General features: G+C 38.9%; 1 protein-coding gene across 5 annotated transcripts in view; it reads left to right on the top strand.

Annotated features, from left to right (window-relative positions):
• The window catches only part of sephs1 (selenophosphate synthetase 1), a 59,505-nt gene extending 41,776 nt beyond the window's left edge, over positions 1-17,729 (top strand). For 3 of the 5 annotated variants that reach the window (XM_052033750.1, XM_052033748.1, XM_052033749.1), the window contains 5 exons: positions 382-536; positions 4,298-4,388; positions 6,813-6,912; positions 11,279-11,491; positions 14,276-17,726. In XM_052033750.1, the coding sequence (XP_051889710.1) occupies positions 382-536; positions 4,298-4,388; positions 6,813-6,912; positions 11,279-11,491; positions 14,276-14,490 (774 nt within the window). In that variant the 3' untranslated portion in view covers positions 14,491-17,726. Of the gene's footprint in view, positions 1-381; positions 537-4,297; positions 4,389-6,812; positions 6,913-11,278; positions 11,492-14,275 lie in introns of all 5 variants that reach the window. The other 2 variants (XM_052033751.1, XM_052033752.1) reach the window with 2 other exon arrangements.
• The last annotated feature ends 1,674 nt before the right edge of the window (positions 17,730-19,403 follow it).

Raw genomic sequence — 19,403 nt, forward strand, 5'->3', positions numbered from 1 at the left:
CCAATGGCTTTCATTCTGGATGATTTTTGAATTCTACCACAGCAAGATGTGAAATTGAATAACATCTGGTAATTAATAGCATAGCCACCAGAGAACGATAAAAGTTGCTGGGGTGTCAACTCAGCTGGTTCACTAATAGCTTGTAGAGTTGGGAACTTGACACCCGACCCAGTGTGATATGCAGTTGACTTCAGTCCGACATTAAATGGCAAACGTATTATCCTGAGGGCCACTAGGGATACTATTGCATGCCAGTGTTGCTTGATAATGTAGTGCATGGTTATGCAGTAAAATTTATAAAATGACTTGTGCACATAATTTTAACAGATGAAACTATCTTTTGAAAATATTGAAATAATTTTTTGTTTGTTTTGTATGCAGGAGCGGGACAAAGTAATGCCACTAATAATACAAGGTTTTAAAGATGCAGCAGATGAGGCAGGTACATCAGTTACTGGAGGACAAACGGTATTAAACCCCTGGATCATCTTAGGAGGTGTGGCCACTACAGTCTGTCAACCGAATGAATTCATCATGTAAGTGTATTCCTTCATTTAATTTTTATAACATATTGTAATAATAAGGGAAAGCATTTTGTGCTTATTAGCAAACTTTATACTCTTGAAGTCTCTTTTTAATTTAATCACCAATTTGAGAGGTTGGCTGCATCCTTTTTTTTAAAAAAAACAGGATCTAATGAATATAGATTCACAGTATAACCATTTATGTTGGTGTTTCCAATCCAGACAAATTTATCAATCTGTGTAACCCAGGAGAACAAATTTTTACAATCGTTACAAGTTGCTTTAGAAAATAGAACAATTACAGCACAATTCAGGCCCTTCGGCCTACAAAGCTGTGCTGAAGATGTCCCTACCCTAGAAATTACTATGCTTACTCTCTATTTTACTCAGCTCCATAAACCTATCTAACAGTCTCTTGAAAGACCCTATCATATCAGCCTCCACCACCGATTCCAGCAGCCCATTCCACGCACTCACTACTCTCTGAGTAAAAAAACTTACCCCTGACATCTCCTCTATATCTACTCCCCAGCACCTTAAACCTATGTCCTCTTGTGGCCACCATTTCAGCTGTGGGGAAAAACCCTATCAATACCTCTCATCATCTTATATACCTCTATCAGGTCCCCCCTCATCCTCCGTCTCTCCAAGGAGAAAAGGCCGAGTTCCCTCAACCTGCTTTCATAATGCATGCTCCGCATTCCAGGCAGCATCCTTGTAAATCTCCTCTGCACCCTCTCTATGGCTTCCACATCTTTCCTGTAGTGAGGCGACCAGAACTGAGCACAATACTCCAAGTGGGGTCTGACCAGGGACCTATATAGCTGCAACAATACCTCCCGGCTCCTAAATTCAATTCCCCGATTGATGAAGGACAATACACCATATGCCTTCTTAACCACAGAGTCAACCTGCGCAGCTGCTTTGAGCGTCCAATGGACTCGGACCGCAAGATCCCTCTGATCCTCCACACTGCCAAGAGTCCTACCATTAATACTATATTCCGCCAACATATTTGACCTACCAAAATGAACCACTTCACACTTATCTGGGTTGAACTGCATCTGCCACTTCTCAGCCCAACTTTTCATCCTATCTCTGTCCCTCTGTAACCTCTGACAGCCCTCCAAACTATCCACAACACCCCCAACCTTCGTGTCATCCGCAAACTTACTAACCCACCCCTCCACTTCCTCATCCAGGTCATTTATAAAAATCACAAATAGTAAGGGTCCCAGTACAGATCCTTGAGGTACACCACTGGTCACTGACCTCCACTCAGAATATGACCCTACTCCAAATCAAATTCAGACAGTACAGCACTGTAGAAATTGTCTAAAATTTCCCCCAGATATTTTGCACACTCAACCTACCTTCATACCCACTAAAGCAAAAAAAACTAGTAGGCTGTGGTGATAATAGTACTTTACATTGTGGATAAAACTTCATGTATTTTTTCCACTCTGAAGTATTGTTTATCTCAAAATGCAATTGCATTATTAATAAGAGGACAAAATCCTATTTTGAATAAAATTCATATAATTTACAGATCCAGTGTCATCTACTTCTGATTTCAGTTTGGGAGACTTTAAATATTGAACAGTAGACTGGACTTCTGAACAGAAGGTGATTTGGTAATTTTAAGCTACTGGTGGTGTTTGTTTAATTTAAAAAGAACACTTTTAATCTCCTCTGAACTCTTTCCCTGCCTGTGTTGTCTCATACTGAAACTTTGTCTACCTTGGTCATAGGCAAGTTACTTTAGTTGAAACTTTTGCAATCTGGGGTTTTTAAACTCCCCTTCTTCCACCCACCCCGCCTCCCCTTAACTTGAGGACGAAGTATAAAATGTACAGAATTTTACAGAATGTACAGGATGTAATTCTTTAGAAATTTTAGTGTCAACAGATTGATTGTTTAAAGTATTCATATAATATCTCTTTGGAACCTAAAAATGATATGCAGCTAGATTCACCGGACTAGTGCAACCAATGTTTCATTTGTCAGCTTCATTTATTGTGAATTCAGCACCTTTTCTAGGTGGGAGAGGTAGTAGTTTAATGTGTGCTGTTGACAAATTGTTAAAGTGCATTTTATAGATTAAAACATGCAGTTATGATGCACCAAGCAGTAAGTAAATGTTTAGGTTGGTGAATGGGGTACTCTTAGAATGTGCAGTATTAGTCTTTATACTTTCACACATAAACAGTGCAGAATTTTGTATATGTTTATAATTTTGTGGTAGGGAGCATAAATTTTTAACCGTTATTGGACCTTTATGTAACACAAGCTTCAGAGAGGCATCAATTGCCAGTAATTGCCATTTACTTGTTTTTACTTTGGAAGACTTTTCATTTTGAAAAGTTAAGCAAGCCATGAAAGATTTCTTTGAAGTAACAATGATGCTTTTTGTATTTTTCTTTCTTTTAGCAAATATCTGGCCCCTTTCTAGCATAGGAGAAATTATATAGCCTTGCCATGTGAGGAATTACAGGCAAGGATTTGCACCCTGTCATTCTTGATCAAGAATCTTGGAACACCAAAGGACTATATCGCCCTCTGATGCCTTGATATTTAACCTGTTTTATTGACCATATAATTTTCAGAGTTTTAAAAATATATGAAATGTTAATTTGTTTTTCATAAATTGGGCCATGTGGACCAAGACTGTCCTAAATTTAATTCAGTATGTGTTGGGATAATTGACCTCAATCACAGCAGTGTCCAGAAGTTAAGAAATTGGGTGATGCTGAAAGTACATTTGCGTGATGTCTCCTGCAAGTGAGACAATACTTGACTATTGTTTACCCAGGGTTAAAATAGCTTAGTATTATAAAGACTTGTAAACAAGTAATGGCCAGCTAGGTAAAGAATGGGAAGCTTTGCAGCCAAGACCAATGGAAGTAATGAGGAGAAACCATGGAGATGAAAATGTTCTGTTGGATATTTGCCCCTTGTGTAAAAGGCATTCTAACTTATTGGGTTATTTTACTTTCAAACACATTTTTAGTTTGCAGGTGAAATAAATACTCTTGTCATTCCTGCACTGAGTCATATGATATTTGGCATTATTATTATGCTGGTGGTGTAGTGATTAAATTACCAGACTAGTTATCCTGGCTTAATAATCCAAAGGGGTGAGTTCAAATGCCATGGCAACTGGAATTTAAATTCAGTTAATCTGGAATCTTAAAAAAAGATCTTTTAATGAAGACCACAGAACTACTGGATTATCATAAAACTCTATCTGGTTCATCAGTGTCCTTCAGAAGAAGAAATCTGCCATCCTTAACCTGTCTCGTCTACACGTGACTCCAGACCTACAGAAATGTGTTTTGACTATTAACTGTCATCTGAAGTGGTCTAGCAAGCCAAGGAGGTGGGTCACCATCACCTTCCCAGGGCAATAAATGCTGGCCTTGCCAGCAATGTCCAATGGAGAGAATTGTTTGGGTAGAATTTCTTGGATTGCGTGGAAGATATTTTGTAACATTGCACGCTTTGTTTTACTTGTTTTTTTAAAATGTCTTCTGAAATTGAGAACAATTGCAGAATTGTGGTTCCAGAAATGTACTAATTTTACAAATGTGTATGCTCCTGGGCAGATTACGTTCTTCCAGAAGTTTCAGTCAGGCCTGTATTGAACTATTTATATTAGTTTACAGGTTTGACACTATTATCTATTATGTGTACTTGAGTGCCTTTGCTGTTGACAGATGGAATATGAGTTAATCATTGTGGATACACTAAAATAGCTTTTGAATATTTTGCAGGCCAGACAATGCAGTACCAGGCGATGTATTGGTATTAACAAAACCACTTGGGACTCAAGTAGCAGTGGCTGTGCACCAGTGGCTTGATATTGTGAGTAATTGGGCATCAATAGTGGTGCAATGACTTGCTTTTTATGTTGCATGACAAATTACACAGTTGTTTGAAGCCCACCCCTTGTCCTCTCTTTAAAAAAAAAATGAAGTATTGAAGTTTACAGTACTGATTACCACCTTACTTAAACTTAAGATTGAGCTAGTAATTAACATCCTGCATTTCTTGTCAGTCTTGTGGACTGGATGCTGGAAAACTAGCAAAAGTCATGATGTTCAAGGGGTATGTACATGTCAGATACACTACAATCGCATTTTGTTGTAACAGCCATCATTCTGTCATAAGAGCATGACAAATAGAAGCAGGGGTAGACCATTGGTCATTCTCCTTTACCATTTGATAAGATCATCGCTGATCTTTTTACCTCAGTGGCCTCTCCTGCACCAACTCCATAACTCTTGATTTCCTTCATATGTAAATGTATGTCAAATTTCTGTCTTGAATATATTCAGCGACATCTCCTTGGGTAGGGAGACCTGGCCTACTTAGTGTTCCAGGTGCATCTCTCAAGGGCCCAGTATAATTACTGCAAGACTTCTTCACTTTTGAGCTCAAATGCTCTTGAAATAAAGGCCTTCCGCATTAAAGTTCATTTATTGTAGTCATAGGCATGCCTAGGGTATAAATGCCATGAAAATTAGCTTTTTGCTGCAGCAGTACAGTACACTACAAACATAAGTTAACATAAATTAACAAATTATACATAACTTGCACGTGTACAAAAATAAACAACAAAGTAATCACTTAGTGCAAGATAGAGAGAAAAAGAAATATAGTCGAGCTAGTGTTACGATTTTTCAGGTCAATTCAAGAACCTGAGGCAGTGAGGAAGAAGCTGTTGTTGAACTTTGAGGTGTGGGTCTTCAGGTTTGGTGGACTTGCACATTAACTTGATGTAATGTGTATTCTAGGATCCTAGTTAGCTCTGAACAACTTTTTTTTTTCTTGTCATTTAAAAAAAATTCGGTTTTTCTATTTTCTATCAAAATGGATGACCTCTCATTTATTCACAATATATTCTGTTTGTCTTGCCTTTGCCCATTTACAGCCTACCCATATCCCTCTAAAACATCTCATTTTCCTCACAGCCCACAAGCTTGTTGTATGTCAACCTGATCAGTGATATTGTGGGTACAGAGTTATTACTGCTAGATGTCAGAACTCAATTTGAAACTGTTCAAATTAACGTTTTTCACTTTTTGCATTTATTTCAATGAAACGTTATTAGTCAGTTCATTTTACAAGATCCTTAATTTTTATGTATTTTATCTGTATATACTTGCACATCACTGTTTAGTAAATTCTTAATATTCTGATGGTTAAATGATTGCAAATTAAATGGTCATTTCATGAATTTGTGTCTTCGATGTGGAATTTTGATTGCCTGAAGTAAGCTTACAAATTCACATTTGGTTTCCACCCCCACTTGGACAGGTTGGGAGAGCAGGTAAAGAAGTGGCAGTTGGAATGCAGTGTAGGGAAGTATGGGGTTATGCACTTTGGTAGGGAGAATAAAGGTGTAAACTATTTTCTAAATGGGGAGGGAATGCAGTAATCTGAGGTGCAAAGGGACTTGGGGGTCCTAGTGCAGGATTCCCTTAAAGTTAACTTGCAGGTTGCCAGTAGTAAGGAAAGCAAATGCAATGTTAGCATTCATTTCAAGGGGACTAAAATATGAAAGCAAGGAGGTACGGCTGAGGCTTTATAAGGTGTTGGTCAGACCGCATTTGGAATATTGTGAGCAATTTTAGACCCTGTATCTAAGGAAAGGTGTACTGGCCCTGGAGAATGAAAGCTTTAACATGTGAGGAGTGTTTGATGACTCTGGGCCTGTACTTGATGGAATTCAGAAAGGTGGAGGGGGGGGGGGGGGGGGGGGTGGTGGGGGAGAATCTCATTGAAACCTACCAGGTATTGAAAGGCCTGGATAGAGTGGATGTGGAGAGGATATTTCTATTGGTAGAAGAGTCTAGGATCCAAGGGCACAGCTTCAGAATAAATGGATGTCCCTTTAAAACTGCGATGAGGAGGAATTTCTTCAGCCAAAGAGTGGTGAATCTGTGGAATTCGTTGCCACAGAGGGCTGTGGAGGCCAAGTCTTTGCATGTATTTAAGGCAGAGATTGATAGGTTATTGATTGGTAAGGGGGTTAAGGGTTACAGGGAGAAAGCAGCAGAATGGGGTTGAAAACAAATCAGTCATGATTGAATGGCAGAGCAGAATCAATGGGCTGAATGGCCTAATTCTGTTCCTATATCTTATGGTCTTATAATCCATTCCATATTAAACAGATTTCTGGTGACCAAAGTTGGTGCAAAGAGTGAGCTTTTATAAAATTAATCCTAAGGTACAAGAATTATTTTTCATGTTATTTATGATAAATGCTTCATATTTTACCAACAGCCAGAGAAATGGAATAAGATTAAGCTTGTTGTCACTCAAGAGGATGTGGAATTAGCTTACCAAGAAGCAATGATGAACATGGCACGATTGAACAGAACTGGTATGCACTGAATCATTGTTCTATTGTTGATATTTTATGACTAGCCAGAAACTTTTTCAAAAAAATAAATGTAATCTTGAGAATGGATGAAGGCCTTTACAGCTTCAAAAGAAGGTTTCTGTTGGTGGTCTCTTTGGATGGCTTTTCTGCTTCATGGTATTCTAGAATGACTTTTAGCTTAACTGTACACTTTTTGTATTTTTTTTTGTGAAGTTCTGAGTTAAAAAAAAATAATCTGAAATAACCTTTCACGACCTGCTGTACCTTTTCAGCATTTTCTGTTTTTGGAGGTTCCCTGTATGGTATTTTAAAAATGAAGGCTGTGTTGCCTGTCCGGTGCTTGGGTTCAGGACATCTCATCTGACTTGCAGAGGAATTTGGAATGGGAGGGGAAAGTTGTTGTGGTCCATGTGGGTACCAATGACGTAGGTAGAACAAGGAAAGAGGTTCTGCTGAGGGAATTTGAGCAGCTGGGGACTAAATTAAAAAGCAGAACAAAAAAGGTAATAATCTCTGGATTGCTACCTGAGCCACATGCAAATTGGCACCGAGTCAATAAGATCAGAGAGTTAAATGTGTGGCTCAAAGATTGGTGTGGAAGAAGTGGGTTTGAATTCGTGGAACATTGGCACCGGTATTAAGGAAGGAGGGAGCTGTTCCGATGGGACGGGCTCCACCTGAACCATGCTGGGACCAGGGTCCTGGCAAATCTAGGGCTGTGGATGGGGCTTTAAACTAAATAGTAGGGGGTATGTTCAACAGATTGGATAAGTATTAATAAAATAAAAGGGGAGGAGAGTGCAGGAGAGGTTACTGCAGAATAAAGAACAAGACAAAGTCTAGAAAGGGATAAGAATTTAACTTCAGGCAACATGGAGACATTTGAGAAGAAGGGTGATGAATACAGGACTGAAGGTGTTTTATTTGAATGCACGCAGTATACAAAATAAGGTAGATGAGCTTGTAGCGCAGTTTAGAAATTGGCAGGTATGACATAGTGGGCATCACAGAGTCTTGGTTGAAAGTCAATCACAGCTGAGAGCTAAACCTCCATGGATACACATCCTGTTGAAAAGGCAGTCAAGTGAGCAGAAGGGGTGGGGTGGCTTTGTTGGTAAGAAATGAATCAAATCCTTAGCAGGAAGTGACGTAGGATCAGGAGATGTGGAATCCTTGTCAGTAGAGTTAAGAAACTGCGAGGGTAAAAAGACCCTGATGGTAGTATATACAGGCCTCTGAATAGTAGCTTTTAAAAACCAACAGAAAACAACTAAAAAAGCAATAAGGGGAGAAAAGATGAAATATGAAGGTAAGCTAGCCAATAATATAAAAGATACCAAAAGTTTTTTTTAAGATATATAAAGAGTAAAAGAGAGGCAAGAGTGGACATTGGACCACTGGAAAATGGCGATGGAGAGGTCGTAATGGGGAACAAAGAAATGGCGGATGAACTGAATAAGCATTTTGCATGAGTCTTCACTGTGGAAGACACCAATAACATGCCAAAAGTTCAAGAGAGTCGGGGGCAGAAGTGAGTATAGTCACTATTACTAAGGAGAAGGTGCTTGGGAAGCTGAAAGGTAGGTAAGTCACCTGGACCCGATGGACTACACCCCAGGGTTCTGAAAGAGGTAGCTAATGAGATTGTGAGGCATTAGTAGTGATCTTTCAAGAATCACTAGAGTCAAGAATGGTTCCGGAGGACTGGAAAATTGCAAATGTCACTCCACCCTTTAAGAAGGGAGGGAGGCAAAAGACAGGAAATTACAGGCCAGTTAGCCTGACTTCAGTGGTTGGTAAGACGTTAGAGTCCATTTTTAAGAATGAGGTTTCGGGGGTATTTGGAAGCACATGATAAAATAGGCCAAAGTCAGTGTGGTTTCCTTAAGGGGAGATCTTGCCTGACAAATCTGTTGGAATTCTTTGAGGAAGTAACAGGCAGGATAGACAAAGGAGAGTCAGGGGATGTTATTTACTTGGATCTTCAAAAGGCCTTTGACAAGGTGCTGCACATGAGGCTGCTAAACAAGATAGGAGCCCAGGAAAGGTACTAGGACGGATAGAAGATTGGCTGACTGGCAGAAGGTAAAGAGTGGGAATAAAGGGGGCCTTTTCTGGTTGGCTGCCGGTGACTAGTAGTGTTCTGCAGGGGTCAGTGTTGGGTCCGCTACTTTTCACGTTATATGTTAATGATCTAGATGACGGAATTGATGGCTTTGTGGCCATGTTTGAGGATAGTACAAAGATAGGCGGAGAGGCAGGCAGTGTTGAGGAATCAGGGAGTCTGCAGAAGGACTAGGACAGGTTGCGAGAATGGGCAAGGAAGTGGCAGATGGAATACAGCATAGGGAAGTGTATGGTCATGCACTTTGGTAGAAGGAATAAAGGTGTAGACTATTTTCTAAACAAGGAGCAAATTTAGAAATTGGAGGTGCAAAGGGACTTGGGAGTCCTAGTGCAGGATTCCCTGAAGGTTAACTTGCAGGTTGAGTCGGTAGTAAGGAAGGCAAATGCAATGTTTGCATTCATTTCGTGAGGACTAGAATATAAAAGCAAGAACATAATGCTGAAGCTTTAAGGCATTGGTCAGACTGCATTTGGAGTATTATGAGCAGTTTTTGGGCCCCATATCTAAGGATGTGCTGGCATTGGAGAGGGTTCAGCGGAGGTTTACGAGGGGCGTTTGATTGCTCTGGGCCTGCACTCGCTGGACTGTAGAAGGATGAGGGGGGATCTCATTGAAACTATGAATATTAAAAGTCCTGGATAGAGTGGACGTGGAGAGGATGCTTCCAGTAGTCAGAGAGTCTAGGACCAGAGGGCACAGCCTCATTTAGAACAGATGAGGATGAATTCTTCAACCAGAAGGTGGTGAATCTGTGGAATTCATTGCCATAGACAGCTGGGCAGGCCAAGTCATTGGGTATTTTTAAAGTGAAGGTCAATAGGTTCTTTATTGGTAAGGGTGTCAAAGGTTACGGGAAGAAGGCAGGAGAATGGGGTTGAGGGGGAATAATAAATCAGTCATGATTGAATGGCGAAGCAGACTCAATGGGCTGAATGGCCTAATTCTGCTCCTGTGTATCATGGTCTAAAAACAAGCTTTAGCTATTATACATTAGCACTAAAGCCTGCAGTTTTTCTGCAAGATGCAAGGAACTTCCCCACAGTTTCCTTTCATTGTTGATCAGAAATGAGGTCTTTAAGAGAAATGGAAGGTAGCTGCCATTCTGGTTGAAGTTCATTTAATTGGCAAGGACCTGCAATCAATCTTTAATTTTCTTCATTTATGTTCAGTGTTACTTTTAACTACTGAACCATCTGAGGCCCCGATAAATATCAGTTTGAGCACAATGGGGTTTAGAAGAATGAGAGGTGATCTTTTTTGGAGCACACAATTCTGAAGGGGCATGGCAGAGTTAGGTATTGAGAATGGTTGGCATGTTTGGGAGTCTAGCACTGAGGCGCAAAATCTCAAGATACGGGGATTGGCAATTTTAGGTTAAGATGTGGCAGAACTTTATCGAAGGGTTGTACATCTTTGAAATTCTCCACTGCAGATACCTGTGGATGCTGAAATGTTGGGTATAAAAGGCTTGGACTTTTGAAATATAGTGGGAATTGACAGGGATATAACAGGAGAGTGGAGACCAAATATCGTGTCAACCATGATATTAAACAGCAGAGCTACGTGGCCTTATCCTGCAATTTCTCGGGTACTTGTCTCCTAAAATTGGCTTTTTTTATGAATCAAGTATATTCTTTGCTCTAGCTTACAATGAATTTAAATATTTTGTGAACACTAAATTGTTGAAATTAAATTTCCAGTTTACTACAGCAGCAGCCACTTTGTCAAATTATCTGTACATTTTTAATAATGGAATTTTTAATAAATATGACTTGATGTGTTTTGATTGAAGTTGCACAAGTGTTGCCCCATTGCTTAGTTAGGAACTTGTGGCATGCAGTTCAACATAGAAATAAATTTCAAGATACTTGGTGCTGAATTAAGGCCTTTCATCTGTTTTAGTAATTGCATCTGATATCAAGATTTGATTCGCAAGACTGTGGATGCTGAAATCTGGAGCAAAAAACAAATTGCCAGAGGAACTTGCCGCATCAAGCAACATCTGTGGGTGCAGTCTTGATGCAGGGTCTCGACTAGAATTGATGACTATCCTGCCTCCACAGATGCTGTTTGACCCGCTGAGTTCCTCCAGTGGTTTATTGCTTAAGTTTTAATTCATTTGCTCAAACGTTCATGTATGTTGGACATAGTGTGAAGTCAGCAATTCGTCTCCAAATTGCTTAAGGCATATGTCTATAAATGCAGCTTCAGTTTTCACATTTTCTCTTTTTTTTGCAGCTGCTGGCCTTATGCACACCTTCAATGCACATGCAGCAACGGATATCACAGGCTTTGGGATTCTCGGGCATGCTCAGAACCTGGCAAAGCAGCAACGAAACGAAGTGTCATTTGTTATCCATAACCTGCCTGTCCTTGCTAAAATGGCAGCTGTAAGCAAAGCGTGTGGAAATATGTTTGGGTTGATGCATGGTACTTGCCCTGAAACATCAGGTAGATATAATTGATATTTTATGAATATTTTTGTAAATTGGTGATTTTTGTTTTAAACTGCTGTTATATCCTTGGAAACTACCTGCTCATTTGAGTAGACAGCCACAGTTAAATAACATATTGTAAATAATAATTTGACCTGAAGGTAACAGTGTTGCTTCCAGTTGCCTGTGATACTTAGTTCCTGTAAACTTGAGGCAGTATTTAAAATTGCTCAGCGTTCCAGAACCTACTGCAAATTAGTGTGCTTAATTTAAAAATATGCTTTACATAGGTAGAATAAAATACATTTATTTTAGTAGAATGGGATGTGGATCTAGAATGCAGCAGTTTGTGAACAGTGAGGCTGATCTTTGATTGAGAATCACTGAGCCAGAGTGCTAATTGGAGACACTTTTAAGGAATGTGCAAGGTATCTGGATAGTTTGCTTCAGATCTCAGTCACCTTATGGAATGGTGCAGGATCAGAATAGACGATGTCAAGTTAAAGGGAACCCGAGTGAGATAATGAGAATCTGCAAAACTAATCCTACCCAATTAGTACAATATAGAAGGATGCAGTATGCCAGCTCTCACACTTTAGATAAAGTGGCTGTTGAGAGGAGGAGGATGAGGGAAAGCATAATGTTGTAGTTGGCAGACATTCCATCATTAAGTAGTGGGGTAGTTTGTTTTGTAAACCTGTGACAGTCCTATTTGATCTGTGCACTTGGTGTTGGGGACATCTTGTTGAAATTGGGGAGGGTGTTGAAGAAGGATCCAGCAAAATAGGAAATCTTGGTCAAGCAAGAGGTCCTGTTCAATGAATGCCAAATACCAGAGATTAAATTCAAGAAAGATTTGGGTTAGTCCCCAGGCACGTGTAAGTTAGTGTAAAGTTAAACAGAATACAGACATAAACATGCAGCTGGCAGAGAGATGTGGAAAGAGTTGTTCCATTCCACAGAACATCAGCACCAGTGAGGTGATAGGAAGGAATGTATCGTTGAGGTGAGCTGCACTTAAACAAGTCTGGGAACAAATAAATAGTGGTTTCAAGGGTATTAATTGAGTAAATGATGGGTGTGAGGCAGGGCCATGAAGGAAGATGCAGTAATTATTCTTAACTGGGCCAGCGCATACCTAATGGTTTTCTGTCATTACATGCCCCAGAAACAAGTGAGGATGCAGGTTTTATAAGTAATAAGTTCTTGGACAAATTTAGTTAATGGCCTCATGATACTCAAGTGTTTCACAAATAGTGATGGTGATATGATCAATTTGAGTGTAGATTTGAAATGGGGAAATGCAGAATGGCTACTGATGTTTGGAATCTCTGCTCCAGGTGAGTAGTGAGGTGGTGGAAGCAGATATGATAGAATGTTGAAGAGCGATTTAGACAGAAACGTGAACAAGCAGGGAATGGAGTGATATAAACCATGTGCAGGCAGATGGAATTAGTTTAAATTGGCATCATGTTCGGCATGATGTGACATCATGTGGGCTGAAGGGCCTGTTCCTGTGCTGTACTGTTCTATGTAAAGAATAGGAAAAGGAGATGAAACAGAAACAAACAAAAATTATATCAAAATAAGCTGATTTTGCTATTCCTTGCGGGTTTCTTGATATTTTAATAGTCAATCAGAATCCAGGTTAATATCACCACCATCTGGAGTCAAACTTAGCACAGAGGAAGATGACTTTTTTTAGAATTCCATTAACTGTCCAAGAATTCAAAAATGCTTTGTTCCAACCTGCTTTACAGACAAGAAATGTGAAAAGCAAGTTTTTTTTTTCTTCTATCCCATGACCCAAGTGTAGATACATGGAGTCCATATCAGAATATTCTAGATGGTATGTATTGTTCCACAGCAACATTGAATCAGCAGCACTGGGAGCACTTTCGTCAGCAGCAGTCAAAGTGGCAGCTCGTGACCATCTTGGGCATTTACAGAAAGTCAGTAAATGGCAACTCTGCCAGCAATGCCCTTGTCCCACAGAAGAATTAAAAGAAAGCTTGAAACCTTCCTGTCAGATATCCTACAATAATGAATGAGAGCACAAATCCTGGCATCTTCCATCAGTTGTGGTAATACAGTTACCTCTGATTCATAAGATACTGGATTCAAGTTGTACTCTGGAGACTGGAACACAAAAATCTAGGTTGACAATCCAGTCCAGAAAGATCACTGTCAAAGTGCCATCTTTCAGGAATTAATCATTGACACAAGTTATCATGAATCCTGTAAACAACATTACAAAAAAAAACTTTTGATAATGATTGCACTGACAAATTCTCTGACAAATTCATGGCAGGTTTTCCCACATTTAGACAAGGGCAAACATTTCATAAGTACTTCGACCAGAAAGCAGTTTGGAACAATGTGAAAAGCTACTGTTGTTTTATCCTACGACTGTGATCAGACTATTGAACAGTTCCCTTATACAATGAGATGGACTATGACCTCACGATCTACCTTGTTGTGACCTTGCACCTTATTGCACTGCACTTCTCTGTAGCTGTGACACTTTACTCTGTACTGTTATTGTTTTTACCTGTACTACATCAATGTAACTCCACTGTGTGATGAATTGACCTGTACAATTGGTTTGTAAGACAAGCTTTTCACTGTACCTTGGTACAAGTGACAATAATAGACCAATACCAACAGATGCCCAAAGTCCATTTCTAATGGCCCTTTTATATACACATGCCCGCAGGTTTTAACGTTGATTCCTTTTTAATCTGTCTCCATGTTGTGAAGGTCAAGTAAGATCTGACTCCTGTAACATGCTCCTTTGCAGGTGGCCTTCTGATTTGTCTCCCGCGAGAACAAGCAGCTCGATTTTGTGCAGAAATAAAATCGCCAAAATACGGCGAAGGTTACCAAGCTTGGATTATTGGAATAGTGGAGAAGGGCAATCGCACTGCCAGGATCATAGATAAACCGCGGATCATTGAAGTCGCTCCAACGGTTGCAACACAAAATGTCAATCCAACTCCTGGTGCCACATCTTAAGGAAAAACAAGCACGCAGAAATGTGACATTTATTGCAATTCTGATGCCATCCCAAGCAACTTTGTAAATTTAACTTGTCTGCCGAGTGTCGGCCTTCTGGCAGATGATGCGTGGATATAAAATAAATCCATTGCCTTGTTTTTCTGTTACATTAACTGAAGATGCACCTAATACTAAGGCAGCTTCTGAGTTGAGAATTTATTATCCAATACTGTTGATTCATTTTGAATCTATAGACACTTACTGTCTGTGCCACATAGGCTCTCCTTAAAGTGCTTCACATAGAGCACACTTTACCAACAGCAGTGCAGCACCATTTCATTTGTCTGGTCAATATATTATGAAAACTGTGTGTCTGCAAATCTGTTGCCTTGAAAGCTTTGCAGAGAAAGTTGCAGATTGCAGTTGTTGCACCGGTTAATGGAATGCAGCAGTTTGCATGATTTCATTTGGTCTTTGGTTTGTAATGTTTATTCACACAGTTAAAATGTAATGTTAGTGTTGACTTTACTCAATTGCTCTCTCTGTAAAAAAAAAAGTAGGTCCTCTGTGCTATAATCGCATGGCCAGCACTTCACTCGGAAGAAGAGTATTTCTTTCCAATTAGGCAAATCTTAACAATAATGTTATCATGGTATGTTTTCTATTTGTTATTTTGTAGCAAACACAGATGTATGTGCTAGTTTACACTGTGGTTCGCTGTTTTATCATGCAGGAAATGTTGCAGACCAAAAGAAAGCTACTGTAAAGTACTCTAAGATTGAAGCTCAGATTGAACTACACTATGACTTTTTTAAAATAATCAATTATGTTGACAATATGTGCTGTGGTTATTAGTGTTTAATACATTTTATATTTTGTAAAGTGATATCTGCATCTGCTTTTCTATAAATGCAACTAATCTTTAGCATAAAACAACTTAGTTTTTATTTTTTTAATTATGCTGTATTGATTCCCTGCTATTCTGTTAAATCTGATTAATATTGCTGATGTCATATCTTGAACTTGCATATCCTAATGAATATTTAAAGTTTTTTTCCTCTTTCCCTGCCCCACACCATGTATGTTATTTTGTGAGCACATGCCTTTGTTTCTGTATAATATGTTAAAAGTGTATTAAGATTGAGATTTTGTTACTTGGGGACCTTTTTATTTGCTGCTTCCCCACTGCAATGCCTCCTCCATCCCTACCCCTCACCTTTCCACATAGAAGTTTCACACAGCACAATAACCCAGTTCATTAAATTGGAAATTTGCTAAAATGGCTGTTGATCTTATTTCTATTTCCTTTACCCTCCTCACCCTGCATTGTTACTATGAATTAGTTCTCCCCAGCATTTTGTAATAATGCTGTAGCTTCGATGGTTTAAAATTCCATTTTCAGGTTGTTGGGCATAATGGATTTATTTGTCCCAGTATGTGCTAATTCTGTCATGAAGTACATGTCATGCATGTGTTTGTACTTCTATATTTTAGAATCTGGGCCCTGAGGAACTGAATTTTTGTTAAATAGTTCTCTTCAAACGTGGGGTATTGATGTATGTGCCCTCTGATGTTTTCCACCAGTTTTTCACCATAATCGACTGAAAGGTACGTTTATAACAGCAAGTTTATTCTGTCTGCTCTATACTATTGTCATTGTCTCCCATAAAAGCAATCAGCTTATCCTCTTAATAATAACATTAGCCACCCATTAAAGATTTAAGATGTCCATAATATGCAAAATTAAACAAAACGGGTCATTTAAGGGCTAAATAAAACAGACATTTTAGAATAAAATGTGAAAATGGTGGTTTAGGATCTATGGTTCATTCACTCCCTCTGTATCTGCTGGGATTTTAATGTATATCATACTTTGATACCCCATTTGTTGGGAAATATCTCCAGTAATTTGTTGCTCCATCAACTTAATCATTGCTATTGGATGTTGTTAAGCCAGTTGTGGAATGCCAGTTTGCTTTTCCTGAATTGGGCGTGTGCAAATGTTTTGGGTACAATGCCTTGTCAGTTGTTCAAAACACATATATTAAAAAAAAGTTAATGTTCTTTCCATTTCTCCACAGATGCTACCTGCCCTGCTGAGCACACCCAGCAACCTGTTTGTTTCCAAATTCCAGCAAGTAGAAACATTGCCTTTTTATTAACAGTATGGTCTGCTTAAGGCATTACTGATAGTTCATCCTGATAGCTTAACTATTTGAACTCATTACAGAATTGAAGTAGCTGGTGGTTTTCTGGTTGAGACCAATGGGTTGGAGCCATTTTCAAACCTTAACATTTTGTTACTTGTTTGTCAGTGCCAATTTTGCTGCTCACTTATTTCTGGTGCACCAACTTGTTCAAGAATTTGTTCAAGGAATTCATTTTAGTTTACAGATGGCTTGAAAACCCATCATCATAGCTCAATATCTAAAGCATGCGTAAAACTGACATGCCATATTTTTCAATGAAATGAGGGAGATATTCAGCTTTGTTTTTAATGCTTCCTTGTTAGTGTGTCTGCAATAGGTTGAATTTTGCTTCCTTTCTTTCCCAAACAATGAAGTGAAGATGGAGATTGCAAAGAGTATTCTAGGGAAGGCTTTTGTAAGTTGGCAAGAAGTTACAGGCAAAAATAGAGCCTGTGCCTTCAAGCTCCCATTCTCGGAAGTTTTCTAAGAGGAAAGTAAACTCGTGAATTTTCCTTTTTAATACCTTTTGATACAGCATTTTAAATTCAATAACAAAATTGCTGTACAAAAAAAAATCTTGCCTGCCTTTGAAGCTTCTCAAAGAGAAGTCAAGAAAGGTAATCCCATAGATATAAATCTACTCATGAACAGAAAATTAAAGTAAAAGCAATCTGAACAAAGAATTTAGACTGGATCCTACCAACTATCTGAATAAAGCAGCATTTAACATGGATTCAGTCCCATGTCAATGTATCTGCACCTTTTTAGGATCTAAAAATCATCTGAATTGTCTCGAGCAATATTTAGAGTTTATCCTACACATCAGCTTCCTTTTGTAAGCTTAGGGCCAGCTGGACAGAGAACTACACCATCGTGCACAGGAATTCTGACTAGATGGATATTTCAATCAAGGGTTTTTGTCTGAACTAAGCTGATTTACAGACCAGTATTGTACTGAAGGTTTTTGAAAAAAACCATGTTGGCAGTTTGCTCCAATGTTGAGCTTTGGAGCACCTTTTGTAAATCAAGAGACCAAATGGTGTGAAAAGGATTGTAATCACTAATTCTAAACTCAAATAAAATCTGAAAAATGTGGTCAGAAGTGCAGGTGTACGATTATAATTTAGCTTTTTATTTTACCTATGCTTTCAGCCATTTACCTTTTCAAGCCTGACATTCACAGCAATGATGTAGGGAGCTTGTTTGTGGGTGTCATTAATTGACATCTTATTCTACACTGACCCAACTTGTCAATAGGACACCCAACATTAGTCACTGAAAGAAACGCAACATTCTATTCAAATGATTTTCTTGAACAGATTTGAAAATGTTAGTTTTGGAGCTTTTGAAATTCCTTGATTTGTGACAATACTTTTCAGACTAGGAATTTCTATTCCTGTTGTCTCCAAGGTAATGGTAGGTCATAACTGAGAAGACCATCTAGAAGAAATATGTACCAGCCCTAATGCAACTGAGCTCATTGCTGATGTTTGGAGTTACTGGTGTTTTCACAGCAGTGGATAGAAAACCTTTTCAATATTTTCAAAGTTTGAAAGAAAAGCTGTGATAGCTAGAAATGTAAGGATAAGGGTGTCCTTCAAAATATCAGTTAATATTTTGATCTTGAATCAAACTGTAACAAAGAATTTACCTAAAACAGATGAATAGAAAGCTAGTGGAATCCTAAGCATTGACCTTTGTAAAACTTCAAGCAAATTACACAAGGTTACACAGGGCTAGTCTGAAGAGACGGTGAAAGGGAAGTTGAAGGGGCATGAGCGGTACAAGAAAAGATGTTCCAACAAAACAATAAGCTTGCCCTCTATTTGTGGTTACATTCTACTTAATCTTGGAACTTGCAGAAACTTTTATCAAGGTTCAGGAGCAAGTAGTGGTACAAGAATAGGGAAATGTACATGTTTTGTATCTGCTTTTAGTTGTGTAAATAGTTGCATTGTAGTTATTATAGGGTTACAGATAAGTAACTAGGATTCTCTGGGGCTAAAAGTCTGCAGGGAGATAGGAAATGATTTGGTGTGTGAATTATGGAATGGCAGTTCAGGTATGTTCAGATGCTTAGGGGCTTGAACACCAAGGCAAATAACATCCTGCTTCCAGAGGAAGAACTGGTGAGCACAGGGATGCAGGAAAGTAATGTGAAAGCCTTGCAATGCTCCTGAGACACTAGAAGCTCAGTTGAGTATGTCACATCCAGGAAGTGAAAAAGGGATTTTTGCTTATGGGATATGGATTGCACTGTATTTTCCATCGTTAATTGTCTCTGAACAGTTTGACACTGAGCTGTTTCAGAAAGTAGTTAACCACGTTTTGTGGATCTGGAGTCCCATGCAAGTCAGACTGGAAAACATGGCAGAGTTTCTTCCCTGATTAGTGAATCTGGAGCATTTTTTTAAATAACAGTCTGGTACTTGGATCCATTAATAGCTCTTGTATTCTATATTTATCTAATCAGGGCCATGATGGAATTGAAATCCATGTTCCTGGATTGATAGTCAAACCTTTGAATACATGTTCTGTACCATAACCACTGCTACTGTACCCTCAACAACTGAAGATGGCAGATCTGCAATCAGCTGAATGTATTTGATAGTTGTACATTTCAAAGTGTGTCAATTTCTTTTTGGGTCCATAATTCCTAATGAAAAGTGAGTATTGCTTCCCTTAGTTGGGAACTGCAACCAATTTTTTTTAAACTAGCCACAAATCCCCATGATTTGAATC

The sequence above is a fragment of the Pristis pectinata genome, chromosome 19 (genome assembly GCF_009764475.1).
Source record: "Pristis pectinata isolate sPriPec2 chromosome 19, sPriPec2.1.pri, whole genome shotgun sequence".
NCBI lineage: Eukaryota > Metazoa > Chordata > Chondrichthyes > Rhinopristiformes > Pristidae > Pristis > Pristis pectinata.